At 46.2% G+C, this 15630-nt stretch overlaps 1 protein-coding gene across 1 annotated transcript in view; it reads right to left on the reverse strand.

The window, feature by feature from the left end:
- The window catches only part of LOC144180617 (uncharacterized), a 58022-nt gene extending 44814 nt beyond the window's left edge, over positions 1–13208 (reverse strand). The window contains exons 1-2 of the mRNA XM_077708933.1: positions 12852–13208; positions 2325–2434 (exon numbers count right to left, since the gene is read on the reverse strand). Coding sequence (XP_077565059.1) covers positions 2325–2398 — 74 coding nt within the window. The 5' untranslated portion in view covers positions 2399–2434; positions 12852–13208. The remainder of the gene's footprint in view (positions 1–2324; positions 2435–12851) is intronic.
- Between the last annotated feature and the right edge of the window lie 2422 nt (positions 13209–15630).

Consider the following 15630-nt stretch of genomic DNA (forward strand, 5'->3'; position numbering starts at 1 on the left):
TGCACATTGCATAGCGAAGTCATGTGCTTTTCCGAATACCGCCCAGCTTTCCCGACACTTTCTTTTACGTCAGCGGGAAAACAAGGACTATCTGAACAATGACACAAGTGTGCATCTATGCCCAAAACTGCGGTTCGTGCGGCTTTCGGCTTTATCTTGTTATTCTGTGTCACGAAGGCAGTCTTTTAAAACGAAAATTCGCGCACCCTTGAGAGAGTAGAAGCAGTTTATTTCGCGAGAAAAAGGTGCTGTATCGGGAAGGCCTCGATTCGATTGGCAGATAAAGAGGTTTTCCTTGCGGTTAGTATTTATTTACACCCGCGCACGTACCGTAATTACCCGATTCTAACGCGCCCCCGATTCTAACGCGCACCCGACTTTCCTGGCAAAAAAACCGAAAAAACTTGCACCTCCGACTGCAATGCTCAAGGAACTTTGTGAGTCAGAAAAACGAGTGCGAGAGGAACGGGCGATTTATTTCTCGAAGTAATCTCACTCATATCACTCCTCGTCACTCCCCGCTGACCACATCTCGTCTTTGGTGCCGTCAAGCGCGTTCGCGATGCCACACTTCTGAACGAACGTTCAACCATGGTCGGTGGGATCGTGGCTCACGCCTCGCACGCACATCTCACGAGCTTCTCCAGAGGCGCACGCTTCAGCCGACCACTAGTTATGAACGCGTGAGAGCCGCTGCTGCCATTGCTGTTATCAAGCGCGCAAGTGGAACGATTTGACGATTTGTGCGAACGCCGATAGAAAAGCCTGGGCACCTTTCTTGCGTCCGAAACATTGCTGCTAAAAGCTTTGGCGCGATCTTGAGATGGCGATGGCGATGGAAGGGACAAAATTACCGCTGTTTCGGCAGTTTCGGTTTCGTATCCGATTCTAACACGCATGCGATTTTTCGACCTATTTTTCCGGAAAAAAAGTGCGCGTTAGAATCGGGTAATTACGGTATGTTGTTCGTGTGTTTTCTTACCCCTATGTGCAAAGGAATGCGGTCTGTTTGAATCATCATTTTTAAATATATTGTATATGCATTTGTGAATTAAAATTTCATTTGTAAACAAGAGTCCAGTTCCCCCTTTGGACAGTGAAGCTGTTGTAAGTCGAGGCTTTTCGTTAGTCTGCTGCCGCTCTTGCATCACGTAGGGGTGGGAGTAGGTTCCCAGAGCACCAGTCGAATTTCAAAAACCGGCTTCCAGGCCCACCGATAGAAGTCACTGTGGTCTCGCCGGGAGTACAGTTTCTGTATATGACACCCCTACGGGAACACAGTTGCGCATATACCCGCCATCTGGATCCCCAAAGTCGTGCGGTCAAGCACCCGTCAAGGATGAATGAGCCGCTGTGCCGGTTGAGCTGGGGGCGCCACGTCGGCGCGTCTGCATGGTAGCGGCTGCACCGGCCGCAGCGCGGAGTAGCAGGAGTTGGTGACATGCGCGCAACTGTGGGAGAAGTTCGGTGCGCAGCACTAAAAGCGGGCTTTCCTGCCACGCTCCAGCTAACGATTCGGAAGCTCATTAAATTCACACGCGCCACTCTGACCGCGGAGCGGTTTCCTCTCCATCCCACTAGCGCACGAAAAGAGCAGGCAGCCTCCAGCCGCTGACGTTTAGCTAACGATCGCTTTGGGGGAGCCGCAGAATTGGCGCGGCGACCATGCTGCCGTTCTGGGGCGAGCGACCCGTCGACGTTTGAGTCGACAAGAGAGAACCCCAGCTGGTCTGCTGCAGGAGTTTTCACAACGCGTACACTGGTTTGCGGCTTTTTTAGATCCGTGGTTTTTGCGATCTGCGCACATGCAGCTATAAATTTGTCTTTTCGAGGGGTGCTGGCAAAAATTTTCTCAAACCAGGTGCAACATGCTTCATTATTTAGACCGGTTTCTTCCGATGTTAGATAATGTTTCACTAACCAGTTTAGGCAAAGAATCTGGCAACAAGCAAATAAAAAGTTCTAGTATGCCACTATCACATAGAAGGTTACCACGTCCACTTTGGCATCTATTGTATGTCCAACAAGCGGAGAAGTGCAAAAAAAGTTTTTCGGCGCCATAGACATCGCAATACTTTTGATTGAAAAAAATACCCGGACGAAGCCACGTAAAAGCGCACATTTTTGGTGCAGGTTGCATTCAGATCACAAAAAAGAGGGAAGTTGTGATAAGACAGCGCACGCGAGCAGGGAAAGAAAGAAACAGGACATTTAGCTGAAATGAACGAGGCTGTGTGTAAGAAACAGAGCACCGTAACTCCCTATTGTTAAAAGAATTGCTTACAGGCTTCCAAAAACAAAAATTGGATGAGGAAAACTCTTACCGAATGCCTTTCAGTTCCTGCGCTAGGACATCGGCGAGAGACTCGGAAGGAACGACGACGCCAAGAAAGGTCATCCGATCTGCTTTCTTTTCCAATAATTTATGAAAAACCTGTAAGAAATGTGACAGAGGCTTAACGCGGGAAAAAAATACGATCGTCCGACGGCAGATCCACAACACACACACAAGTATATATATATATATATATATATATATATATATATATATATATATATATATATATATATATATATATATATATATATATAAATATACGTGAAGTGGAGTCCTTAGTTGCTGCAGGAATACGCACAAAGTAGAAGTACGCTCTTCGGAGACTTTATTTCCAGCGTTTCGACCTGAGACAGGTGTTCCTCAGGAATGAAAGCTTTGGGTAAAATCGTACGGACTCAGAGTGGGGGCGGCGCCCCGAAACACAAGCCACATTGGAGACAAATACACACACGACCACACACAGCATACTGAGCTTATTCTGCCAAAGGCAGGCGAAAAACAGCCTTCAAAAAAAAAAAAGGCGAAAGGAAGAGGGAGGAAGAAGGTGGCAAGGAGGAGGCAAGAAAGAGGCAAGGAGGAACACACTGCATGAATGCGGGTGGTGGGGATAACAGAAAATGCGACGAGTTCACGGGTGGCGAAAGGCACAAAAACATCCGGTGTCTCCGGGAGGGAAAAACTACAAAGCACACGCCGCCATGAGCAGTGAGTTTACATGCGCGTAAACGGTAACAAGGATTAACTACTGACCGTATTCAGCGGCATGGTCAAGAATACAAGCGGGGCCAATTACTGCATCTGAAGCGCAGGCAGCCTCCACGACTTTGGGGGGTCCCACAAAAGCCAATGGGGGAGCCCATTAGAGGCAGGTCTCTTCTCCGCCAACGCCTCCATTTGTACACGGCGTCGCGTCGTGTCGCGCCAGGTCAATGCACGGCCTGTTAACTGTTAGTACTCGGCTGTCGCCGGCACGCGTGGAGCCCTGGGCCCAATCCACGAAAATATGTCGGAGCGCGGCAATTTAAAAAAAAACATGAAAACAAGAAGAGAGAGGTGACCGTCGGTTGTGCCGTGCCTCTGGGGCAACCAAAGAAAAAGAAAAAGAGAGACACACTGAAAAAGAGAAACAAAGCAAAACATGAGTGGAAAGACAGGAAGGACGCGTGCACTCCGTGAACACCAGACTTGAGAATCACAATGTGATTACAAAACACCCGAGGCATAAGCCACAACAGGCACCAAAATAAAATACTTCTTACACGCTCGGTTGGAACTAAAAGCTTCAACATTCCATTTCACATTTCTCAAGGATAAAATGGGTATGACATATGGTGACATAAACAGGCAATGGGTACCATCTGGTTATTAATGATGCATGTTATGCTTGCTGAGCGTTCAGACAAGGAAATGAGGGAAAAAAATATAAAAATAAAAAATAAAAATAGCGGGGACGGGAAGGGAAGTGTTGGTAGGGGGTCGGGAGCGGACGAGATAATTATAGTGACTGCGAAACATAATGGTAGGTTGTTGGTGCTACAATGTACAACGTCACACCTGGAGCAACAGGCTGCCTGGAGACGAGAGACGAGTCACTGGAGACGAGTGTGTATAGGAAACCTACCGACCGCCAACAGTACCTGCACTTCAACAGCTGCCACCCACGCCATTGCAGAACGGCTATCCCTTATTCCCAGGCACATAGATTTAGAAGAATTTGCTCCAGGGATGAAGACTTTCGTTCGAACGCCAGCCGAATGCGGGGCGTCCTCGTCAAACAGCGTTACCCGCCGGCCCTTGTTGACGATGCCATTTCTAGGGCGGCAAGTTTAAATCGTAACACACTGCTACAGGGGTCGCACGTGAATGATGGGAATAATTCCCGAACTAATTTAGTCTTAACTTTTACTAGTAGCCCACCGAACGTGAATAATTTTTTTTTAAATTTCCCCGCATTTCCCCGAGGGGAAGAATGTGAAAGTGCGAATGCACGAGTTGAATTTGCGCGGTTCGGTAATGTTCGCAAAAGAGAGATCACACACACACACACACAACTACAAAGAAAGAAAGATGCATTTATTCACAGACACCTATTTGTGTTGTCGTTGTACGTGATTGCTAGAGCGGATCTCAGCTTTGAAATTTCGTGTCAGTACTCCTTTAAGCGGGTGCGCTAGCCCTTCTCACGCCCGATTCCTGGCCAATCCCCCACGTGGGTATGTGCCATGTCAGCGGCCAGGCAGCGCGCGCCCATCTCCCCCCGTTGCCAAGGAAGACGAGGAGATTCCTGGCCAATCCCCCACGTGGGTATGTGCCATGTCAGCGGCCAGGCAGCGCGCGCCCATCTCCCCCCGTTGCCAAGGAAGACGAGGAGCGCGCCCACCCGCAGCTGTGGCTATGTGGACGGACGGCGGTCGCCGGAATTCAGGGTCGCTTATAAAGTGCATCCGCACTTAAAAAGCACTTCAACATTCTTCTGCAGAGCGAACGACTTTCCAAAATTTTCAGTGATCCTCCGCGTGTAATATACAGGCGCGCAAAAAGCATAGGGGACTATCTTGTCCACGCCAAAGACAGGGACGCCCAGCAATTAGGCTGCCGACCATGTGGCAAAAACAGACGTTTGGTGTGTAAACACGTGCAGACCGCGAGGGTGGCAATTAGCACATATTCGGACTTCCGATATTTTATACAGGGGTCATTCGATTGTAACTCGTCAAATTTGGTTTACCTATTGGAGTGTGGCGGATGTAATATGCAGTACATAGGACAGACGGATGGACCTTTCCGAATGCGGTTTAACAATCACCGCTATCACACCAAGGCACTCCCAAACCTTCCCTTGTCCAGACACCTAGCGATGCAAAATCACTCTTTCGATGACAATAAAGTCACGCTTCTACAGAGCAGTTTTTCTAGCTGTAGGGAGCGAGAACAATGTGAGTCTTACTTAATCTACAAATTTAATACCCTGAAGGGGGGTCTTAATGAGAGTCCTGGGACTATGACTGTAATTCGTACGCTGCATGACCATTGAAGCATAGTGACCCCGGGACATACGAGACCTTGTAGTTTTGTTGTCCTTTGGCTATCGGCCCTTCCCGCGCAGGGCATTGCACGGTCTGAGGTTTACAGGCAGCCTGTTGCTCCAGGTGTGAGGTTGTACATTGTAACACCAATAACCTACCATTATGTTCCGCAGTCACTATAATTATCTCGTCTGCTCCCGACCCCCTACCAACACTTCCCTTCCCGTCCCCGCTATTTTTATTTTTTATTTTTATATTTTTTTCTCTCATTTCCTTGTCTCAACGCTCAGCAAGCATAACATGCATCATTAATAACCAGATGGTACCCATTGCCTGTTTATGTCACCATATGTCATACCCATTTTATCCTTGAGAAATGTGAAATGGAATGTTGAAGCTTTTAGTTCCAACCGAGCGTGTAAGAACTATTTTATTGTGGTGCCTGTTGTGGCTTATGGCTCGGGTGTTTTGTAATCACATTGTGATCCCCAATGCTGGTGTTCACGGAGTGCACGCGTCCTTCCTGTCTTTCCACTCATGTTTTGCTTTGTTTCTCTTTTTCATTGTGTCCCTCTTTTTCTTTTTCTTTTTTTTCTTTTTCTTTGGTTGCCCCACAGGCACGGCACATACCGACGGTCGCCTCTCTCTTCTTGTTTTCATGTCGTTGTTTTTTTTAATTGCCGCGCTCCGACATATTTTCGTGGATTGGCCCCAGGGCTCCACGCGTGCCGGCGACAGCCGAGTACTAACAGTTAACAGGCCGTGCATTGACCTGGCGCGACACGACGCGACGCCGTGTACAAATGGAGGCGTAGGCGGAGAAGGGGACGCCTCAAATGGGCTCCCCCTTGGTTTTTGTGGGACCCTCCAAAGTCGCGGAGGCTGCCTGCGCTTCAGATACAGTAATGGGCACCGCTTGCATTCTTGACCATGCCGCTGAAGACGGTCGGTAGTTAATCCTTGTTACCGGTGAAGCGCATGTAAACTCACCGCTCATGGCGGCGTGTGCTTTGTAGCTTTTCCCTCCAGGAGACACCGGATGTTTTTGGGCCTTTCGCCACCCGTGAACTCGTCGCATTTCTTGTTATCCCCACACCCCGCGTTCATGCAGTGTGTTCCTCCTTGCCTCTTTCTTGCCTCCTCCTTGCCACCCTGTTCCTCCCTCTTCGTTTCGCCTGTTTTTTTGAAGGCTCTTTCTCGCCTGCCTTTGGAAGAATAAGCTCAGTATGCTGTGTGTGGTCGTGTGTGTGTTTGTTTCCCATGTGGCTTGTGTTTCGGGGCGCCGCCCCCACTCTGAGTCCGTACGATTTTACCCAAAGCTTTCATTCCTGAGGAAGACCTGTCTCAGGTCGAAACGTAGGAAATAAAGTCTCCGAAGAGCGTACTTCCATTTTGTGGGTATATATATATATATATATATATATATATATATATATATATATATATATATATATATATATATATATATATATATATATATATATATACATATATATATATATATATATATATATATATAAAGCAGTGTGTCGAACCGAAAAAACATATCGGTTCCGGTTCAGGCGAACTCATTTCGAACCGGTTCAGTTATCACTGAAATTACAAAAAACATTTACTAGTTTAAAACGACAGTAAATTCAAAATACAAACAAATTCAAACTGCTGCTGTTTCGCAAGGCCAGTTGTGCAGTTTTAAAAGAAACTTTAATCAATTACGAGATATTAGAAAAACAGATGAAGTGGCCACGAATGACCACCTTCTTTCTCGCCCGGATTTTTATGTTGTCCTAGCAGCCACCGCCAAGAGATATGAGGGTGGGATATATTTTCTGCCCTTTCCTGTTTTCTTGAAATCGCAATCATTGCTATGGAATCGCCCCTCACGCTAACCTTGAATTCTTAAAATTAGTCCTGCGTATTGACGCGTTGAAATAGCAGCGTTTAATACCAATTGCGCACATATTTTATATTTGTAACAACGCAGAAAAATCCTACAACACGTACATTAATACTACCAATGAATGAGAATATTTCGCCACCCTGAATAATTTGTTAGCTATAACCTTATCGGATGTGTTAGCCACATTTCGTTAAAAGTAATCTTTAGTTAACACTCAGTCACTGAATTATTGCTCTGACCACTGCAATTTTTTTTTGAGATTGCTAAACCGGATGTGTGCATTACAATCAGTATGTCATCATACCACCTGACCCCCGGCCATCGTTGTGTGTGCTACATTACAGAATCTTATAATAGATTATGCTGTTAAAAAATGAAGGGGAAATTTGGCGCGCGGAGCTAGAGATGGGACTTTTTGGGGTAGGCGCTTTTATTTCGTCCACAGCAGGACTCGCCTCCGGAACGAGTAGCAGCAGAAGTAATGACGCCACTTGGCCTGTCAATACAAGTGCACCTTCGAGAAAAAGATCTGAAAGCGACAAAACTGCAGAACAAGTAGAAAAGATGATCGCTGGGCGAATGGGATAAGGTGAGGTACCGCCCTGCCTTTCTGCACGTACAATCTGCTTTATTAGTGTAGCTGCTTCCAAGACAATGTCGAGGGCTGCAGTTTCTTGCCAAGAGATTAAGTGCGCACGTCAGCAGTTTTCCCTGACATATCTGTTGTTATTTGTATCTGTAAAAAAACAAACTTCACTGTGCTGTCCTCAAAAACCGACCACGGAACCAACTTCCTTCGCATTGATGACACGTTTGGTTGTGAAAAGCAGGGCAAATTAAAGTATAGAGCAAACTCCACGTTTTGATGCTTTTTTTACTTATTGGGTTTTACTTACTTTTTGCATAATATTTCAAAACAACGTGATTCGCCTGTTCTTTTTTGTTGTTTTCCGTGTAAACACATTAAAAGAAAACTCGCATTTGATGCCTCGTGCTATACCTCTGCTCGAGGCGCAGCCTATGTTGCCGGCCGGCAGACCTATTTTAACCAGCTGGTGATATTAAACGTGGATCAAAATCTCGGAACACGGACGTTCTCGATTTCCATATACTTCAGAAACATTGCCGGGGGAAGGGTGATCGAGGCCACTTGTGTCAGCAAACGGCTCAGCCACTGAGCAGCTCCTGCAGTCACATTTGTCAAGTAATAACAATTTGCTGGTGTCGCACCTTTTAAACAAATTATGAAATGCAAAAAGGTTGCACACATCGGGTGCGGGCTTTCGCTGTTGCGCAGTGGAGCACTCCTGCATTCTGATTGCTCCAATAAAGTCACAGCTAGGGAAGGGCAAATCGTTTTATATCCCCTGCAAGCTGCCGAGAATGACACTACGTTTGGTCAGCTTGCACTACGCTCGCGCTTCCAGCAGCAACAGACCATTGCTATATTGGTGCTCATTCATTTCCCCTGTTGTTACATAGAGCGCAATAGTGTTCAATTGTCCGGAGGGGAAAGTGCGCGAGCGGGTACGAAGTTGATTGTACGTGAAAGAAAAAAAGGCCTGAGTTGCATAGACTGTTCAATATCAACAACAAAGGGTCGAACCGTTTCGGCATGAACCGGTAACCGTTTTCTTTTTTTCGGTTCCGTTCCGGTTATATATATATATATATATATATATATATATATATATATATATATATATATATATATATATATATATATATATATATATATATATATATATATATATATATACGTGGATGGCGTGGACGAACGACGTGGAGGGCCCACCCAAAGTACATTCGTCCATTAGCCCCACATGCATTCGTCCGAACCCTATCTCCCCACCCACTGGATACCTTGTGTACATTTCTATTTTTTTGAAACCCCAAAGCTTCATGATTCCGGGGTAGCTGAACTGGCCGCCCTGACACCTGCATTGCAAGTCGTCGTGCAATCTTGAGAGCTACCTGGTTTATTCAGACCCTTTCCCTTTTTCTTTCCCTCTTTCTTGTCTTTGCCCCTACTGTTTGCACACTCTCCCTTACCGAAACATCTTCCTATCCTTTTAACAGTTTTTCAGAAAGCTATATATGAAATGCGTTCGAAAAGTTTGTGGCAGTAACTTCATGTAACTGTACTCTGATGAAGGGAAGTCCCATTGCCCCTACGGGAGTAAACCTTCTTTGTTATTGTTCTTGTTGCGTATCCGACTGTTTACTCATACTATTTCTGCGCGCTTTAGGAATTTTTGCCGCCGACATTATTGGCGACTGGTGGTGCTTGGCACACATATGCTGTGGTCATTCGCCATTGGTTGGTGGGGATAATTTTGGATCTGCGCGTACCAATTAAATTCATATCCTTTACAAGATCATCACATTTGGTAACGGTTCTGCTGAGTCACCGACGGACTATTAGGACCAAGTCCATTGGTACCAGTGCCGACTTGTGCGGGGTGTTCCGTCACCTTGCAAGTGGTGGAGCTTGTTTGTTTTCATCCTGGTCTCTCCTGACCAATTCAACCGCGTCAGCCACCCTAACCGGTTGAACAGCACGTACAAGCTACAGAACGTTGGTTTCTCCTTGAATGAAGTTGCGAAAACGTGGTGTATTAAGCAGGAGCACATCCGTCACCGATTGGGCCTCCTTCACTGGGAAGATACGCCAGATATTCGCTGCATAGTCTGCTCGCTCATATGGGGCCAAGAGGGAACTCAATGCCTGCTGGCAGCGCCCAGAGGCGACATATGCGTCTTACATTGAGGACGCCCTCGCTCTCTGCCACCGGGTTAGCACCGACGTGCCAGAGGCTGACAAGGTTCGTCATCTCTTCAAGGGCACTTCAGAGTTTGCGTTTAACTCGCTTGCCCTGCGAAATCCAATTAGTGTGGATAATGTTCGAACCACATGTCAGCGCCTGGACCAGCTACAAGCAATTCTTCTGCAGCCAACACAGGAATCGCTTCATCTTCTTTATGAGTCGGAGCTGTGTGCCCTAAAACGCGATATCCTTCGCGAGGAGCGACTACAGCAATGCCCGTCGTGTTCTCATGGTGATCCCTGCACTGTTCCAGTACAGGTGAAAGTTGTAAGAAGTGCGGTGCGGTGATTCTCCAGTGTCTCTGTTGTGCACTGTTGTGAGTTTATTTGTGTGTTGCTTTTGTTTTTTGCGTTGCTTTTCTCTGTGTCTGTTTTGCTTTTCTTGTTGTTTGTGTTGCCTGTTTTTCTGTGTTCACCTTGCCTTTTCCGCCATTCCGCGTGAGGTTCCCCTACTCTAACCACCGGATTTCTTTTCCTTCGCTGTTGTTGAGTCTTCGCTGCCGCCTGACGATCTGGCTTTTTTCTATTTCGTTGACGTTGGCCTTCCTTTCACGTTGTCGCACAGACGAATCGGGCCTCTGGCGTCGCTTCTCTCACACAAAAGCCCCGCTGTCGCTCGCTCCGGCCAACTGTCCGGCGTCCATGGCGGCAAATACCGACTCTTTGTTTTCACGGTATATTTCGAGAGGCTGTGGCGCCTTCTCTTTCGTAGTTTCGGTATCAGTCTGGGTGCCATAATGCCCTCTCTTATCTAGTTGTGGTATCAGCCTGGGGGCGTGATGCCCAGCGACCATCCATGCCAACGACAATCAACGGACGGCATCCGGGGTCCCTAAAGTGCTCCGCACTCAAAGGGGCCATGCAGTGAAAATACAAGTTTATTTTATTCGAAAGATTTGGTGTTTTATTCGGCCCTGAGCGCTTCTTCGGCAGCAAGCGATGCTGTATTCACCGAGAACTAAAATATTTCAGGTCAAAATTTGGATTCCACTGTTGAGTTATGTTTTTCTAACGTCGACAATGACGTATTAAGACCACGGCCTTAAAACTAAATATAGTGTCCTGACCAGGGCTCCTCCTATATCAGAGGCGCCCGTTTGATTATCTTGTTTATCGCCTACTTCCAAAGATTGCGCTCCCATAATGCTGAGTTGTGCAGTGTTCGCACTTTGCTTATGGCCTGACTTCTACGCCTGCCGTATTTTTATTACAATTCATAGTAATCGTTTCCTAAAACTTAAGCTATGACTTGATAAACTCTGTCACGTAAGCGACCTGGCCGCTTGTGCCAGTTGGACAGTTGCTTCAGACAACTCCAGCGCGTCCTACGGCTGTGTTGGCGGTGTCATCCAGCAAGTGCCGCACTAACTTCTTCGGTATTTGCGGGTTCGTTCGTTATTTTAGTGTTTCACCCCACACTTCCTACTGCTATACAAATATTGTGACCAACGGTTACGCACAAATAACTCGCTCGGCAAGCTTATCAGCCCTGCCTTATTTGCGTTTACTTTTGCCGGCGTCAGCCAATCGCACAGCAGGGCTTGTGACACATTGGTTGTGTTGCTGGAAAAGAGAGAGTGGGTCGGATGGCCATTTCCTTTTTTTCTTATTATGTAGCTTTTTGAGAGAAGCTTACTGTAAAAGTTGTGTCAATGTAATTTTAACCTAATTCTAATTCTAACCTAATTCTAATAAACCAAACGTGTTTTGTCTGAATGCCCTTTTAATAAGACATGCACACCTTTACTACCACAATGCCCCAACCCACTAACCCCTGTACTTCCAAGCTGTTTCCTTGATGAACTTTTTAGGGCCCAACTAGGCAGGAGTAGTCGCGCCTTACGCGCTGTATTGTATATTCTTTCATTTCACATTTCTCACTTTGGAAAACCTCTAACTTCTTTCGTTATCATCTCTGTTGTAAAGAGATACAAAAGGGCATCTACGCTTGATATGGACGCAACTGCTTGTGAATCATACGTAGGTTTAACTTTATCTTTCCTCTTTTCAGAAAAAGGACCCTCCAAAAAATTGTGTTCTCATTCATACGTGCAAGTGTTATTGTCTGATATGTTGGTCTCGTAGGCACACGGGCCGTTAATCCTAACCATAAGCAATTTCGGTGTGAAATGAGGTGCCATTTCCTTGACTGAAGGTGGAGCACAATGGAAGCTGCATCAAATACACATTGCCCAAACGGTCACAGTATTTTCGAGTGTTTATTTTTTGGGCCTCTCGCTTTGGGATTTCCAAAAGTCCTCCGACATTATTCGATGCACGGAGAAAAATGCGTGCTAGTCTAATAATGCAGACAGGAGTTAAATAAATGATATCCTTCTCGACTACGATTTTAGGCGAATCAATGAAACATCTGTCACCTCGACAAAGTAACTATTCAGGGTCATCGCAAATATCTAGGTTTTTTTACTCGCAAATATTTTTGGCGCTCCGTGCACGCCAACCTAAAATTACCCAACAAAGTTTCTGTGGAGCAGCCGCGCTAATGTTGTAAAACATAGTCTCACGCATATTGGCCAGCCCCTACTTTCCGTGTGGACGGCAGCCTCTACTACGTTACGGTGTTTATTGCTGCAGTCTTTTTGTTGGGCGTCAAACAAACTGATTTATTATCCCGTGCAACTGACTCAATTGCTTGTTCGGCGTAAATCTATCTTCTAAACGTTGAAGAAGTCGAACAAATGGCTGCAGTTACTTTTTGGATAGTTCGCGGTAATGTTTTTTTCTTTTGATCCCACTTACCTCGAAAGACTTTTGCAGCGGTTCCAACACTCCGGCGGCGAATCTGACATCAAGGTAACCGAGCGCACGGAAATTTAAGGGCTGGTCCACTAATTCCTTGAGGGATGCGAAGTTTGCAGCGAGACCTCCCACTGGTTTTGACTCCACAAAGCTGCCTCCAGCCTTAGTGCCATGTTTAAAACCTTTCTTCGCCTGCGTTGAACAAGAAAAATGCAGAAGATTCAGCCAACTTCAAACTTTGCGTGTCTCAAACGCTGGCGACACAAACTACGGCTACGTTAGGGTTAGCATTATTTTCATGGTTCTCCAAACATTACAAATCTGTCTTTGCAATTCAACTCCGTTTAGTACTTTTCTTTTTTCACACTGATTAATAGTAAGGCTTACTGGGCCCGAAGCTGTTGTACACAGATTGACGGGGCACAGAAAGCCAATAAAGGAATGAAAAAATAGCAATGCTTACAGTATCAGAGAAAAACAACTGCACAACACAACCTAACAGTAGTAGCGCCAAAAACAAGTTTTCACAGACATATATGACCACTAAGACTAACAAGAACCTGAGTTTACAAACAACACCATCTGCTTTCAAAAAAAAGGTAACACACAAACGTGAATCGGTAATGGAAAAATGAAACAATTAAACAAGCTACCAACGGAAGCAACAGCAGCACACGTGTTTACAAAATATTGGCGCATGTCTTTACAGTCGAGATATTGTAGCAGTTAGAAGAAATGTTAGCTTGTGGAGGAGCATTTTAGACTGGAATTTTGTTTTAAAACAAGATAAGCACCTGTTATATGTCTGTCTGTCTGTCTGTCTGACTGTCTGTCTGTCTGTCCCAACTGGCAACAGTACTTGCAGTACTGGTACAACAGAACAGCACCACCCCAGACTTGTTTTTATTGGCCGGCCAGGTCGATATCACGTGTTCATCCACCCACACTAACTTAGGCTCAGACCACGACATCATTCTCCTCCTGTTGCGTAACCGGGACTGCAAAGCATGATTAGGAAATACTCGGATTACAAACTGGAATAATTTTCGGCAGGCTCTGTGCAGCCACTCGCCAAACCCTAATCAGTCCTACACTGCATGGATAGACAACCTTCTTCAGACAGTTCATGCTCATACGCGTGCTATGACCATGGCTTACCAGACCCCTTGTGTGGATGCGAGGTTGCTGCACCTACGGGAAGCACGCCAGCGCCACAATCGGAAGTTCCGTAGGAGGATATCTCTTCTCACTCAATAGGCGGCGGAGTATGCACAGTCTTTAAGCAAAGAAAATGGGCTGCAGCTTTGCGACAGCCTAATGGGCACTCTGACCTCCAGAAAAACTTGAAACCTGCTTGGGTACCTTATTGACCTCCTAAACATCAAGGGGGAATCAATTCAAAACATGGTCCGCACTCTTCACGCTTACCCCAGCACTCCCGAACAGCTCACTCAAGACTTAACGGCTAAATACCTCCAAACAGAGATCATATCCCCTCCGCTCCCGTACTCCGGTACTCGCAACGCAGACGTGGACCGAGATATCCAACTTTTTGAACCTGAAGCAGCCCTGGCTGAATGTAAGAAAAGGAGTGCCCCGTTCCCTGACAACGTAACCTATAAACTCCTGGCCAATTTAGGTGAAGCTGAACTTGCCATCCTGCTTAAACACCTCAATGAATTTTGGACGTCTGGTCCCCTACCTATTCAATGAAGAACCGCCGAAGTCCGATTCATTCCTAAAGCAGGAATCCCCACACAGATAACCTCCGGCCCATTTCCTTACCTCTTGCATAGGGAAGCTACTGGAACGCATTATACCCAAAAGACTGCACCGATACCTTGAAGACACCAACCAAATTCCCAAAACAATGTTCGGCTTTCGAGAACATTTAAGCACCCAGGATGTTATGCTGCGTCTCAAAGAAGAGGTAATTGCATCTGCCACTCGGCACTCCCCTCGAGCCATTTTGGCCCTCGACCTGAAAGGGGCCTTTGACAATGTGTGGACCCAGCTATTCTCTTCCGCTTTAATAGTACTGGTGGTGGCAACCGAACTTATTCCTACATTTCGGACTCCCTCACAGGCTGCCAGGCTGTGCTCAAAATTGGAGATATAAAATCCAAACCAATCTCTCTTTGCAGTCGCGGTACACCGAAAAGCTCGGTACCGTCTCCACTCCTCTTCAATATCGCTTTTCTGGATCTACCAGGACAGTTAGAGCAGATGCCGAATCTTCACCACGCACTGAGTACAGACAACATCACCCTCTGGGCTGAGACAGACGCTCTCGGTTGGCTGCAGAACACATTGCAGGGTGCAGCAGAAGAAGTCAATAATTACGCCTAGGCTTGTGGCTTACATTTTTCACCACAAAAATCAGAACTTATCATCCGGAAACATCCCCCACGACACTACGTAGAGCCCACCGAAATATCTTTTGACGGCCATTCGATCAATCCTAGCCACTCACTCAAGATATTAGGCTGTGATAAAAGCCAATACTCGTAACGACTTTGCTTTGTAAAAACTAAGTAATATGTCTGATCAAGTCGTGCATATTATTAGGCGGGTAAACTAACCGGCATCGGGGAATGAAAGAAAAGGACACAATTAGACTAATTCAAGCTTTCGTCATCGCTCGCCTCACCAATGTCGCCCCATACACGCCCCGAACGAAATCCTACATTGAAGCACTAAACAAGATCATTCGAAAGGCATTTAAAAAGCCCCGGGGCTACCCATGAGTACATCTACAACCAAGCTTCTTCAAATGGGT

Source organism: Haemaphysalis longicornis, unplaced genomic scaffold (genome assembly GCF_048455015.1).
Source record: "Haemaphysalis longicornis isolate Haplotype H1 unplaced genomic scaffold, Haemaphysalis longicornis Haplotype H1 scaffold_4, whole genome shotgun sequence".
NCBI lineage: Eukaryota > Metazoa > Arthropoda > Arachnida > Ixodida > Ixodidae > Haemaphysalis > Haemaphysalis longicornis.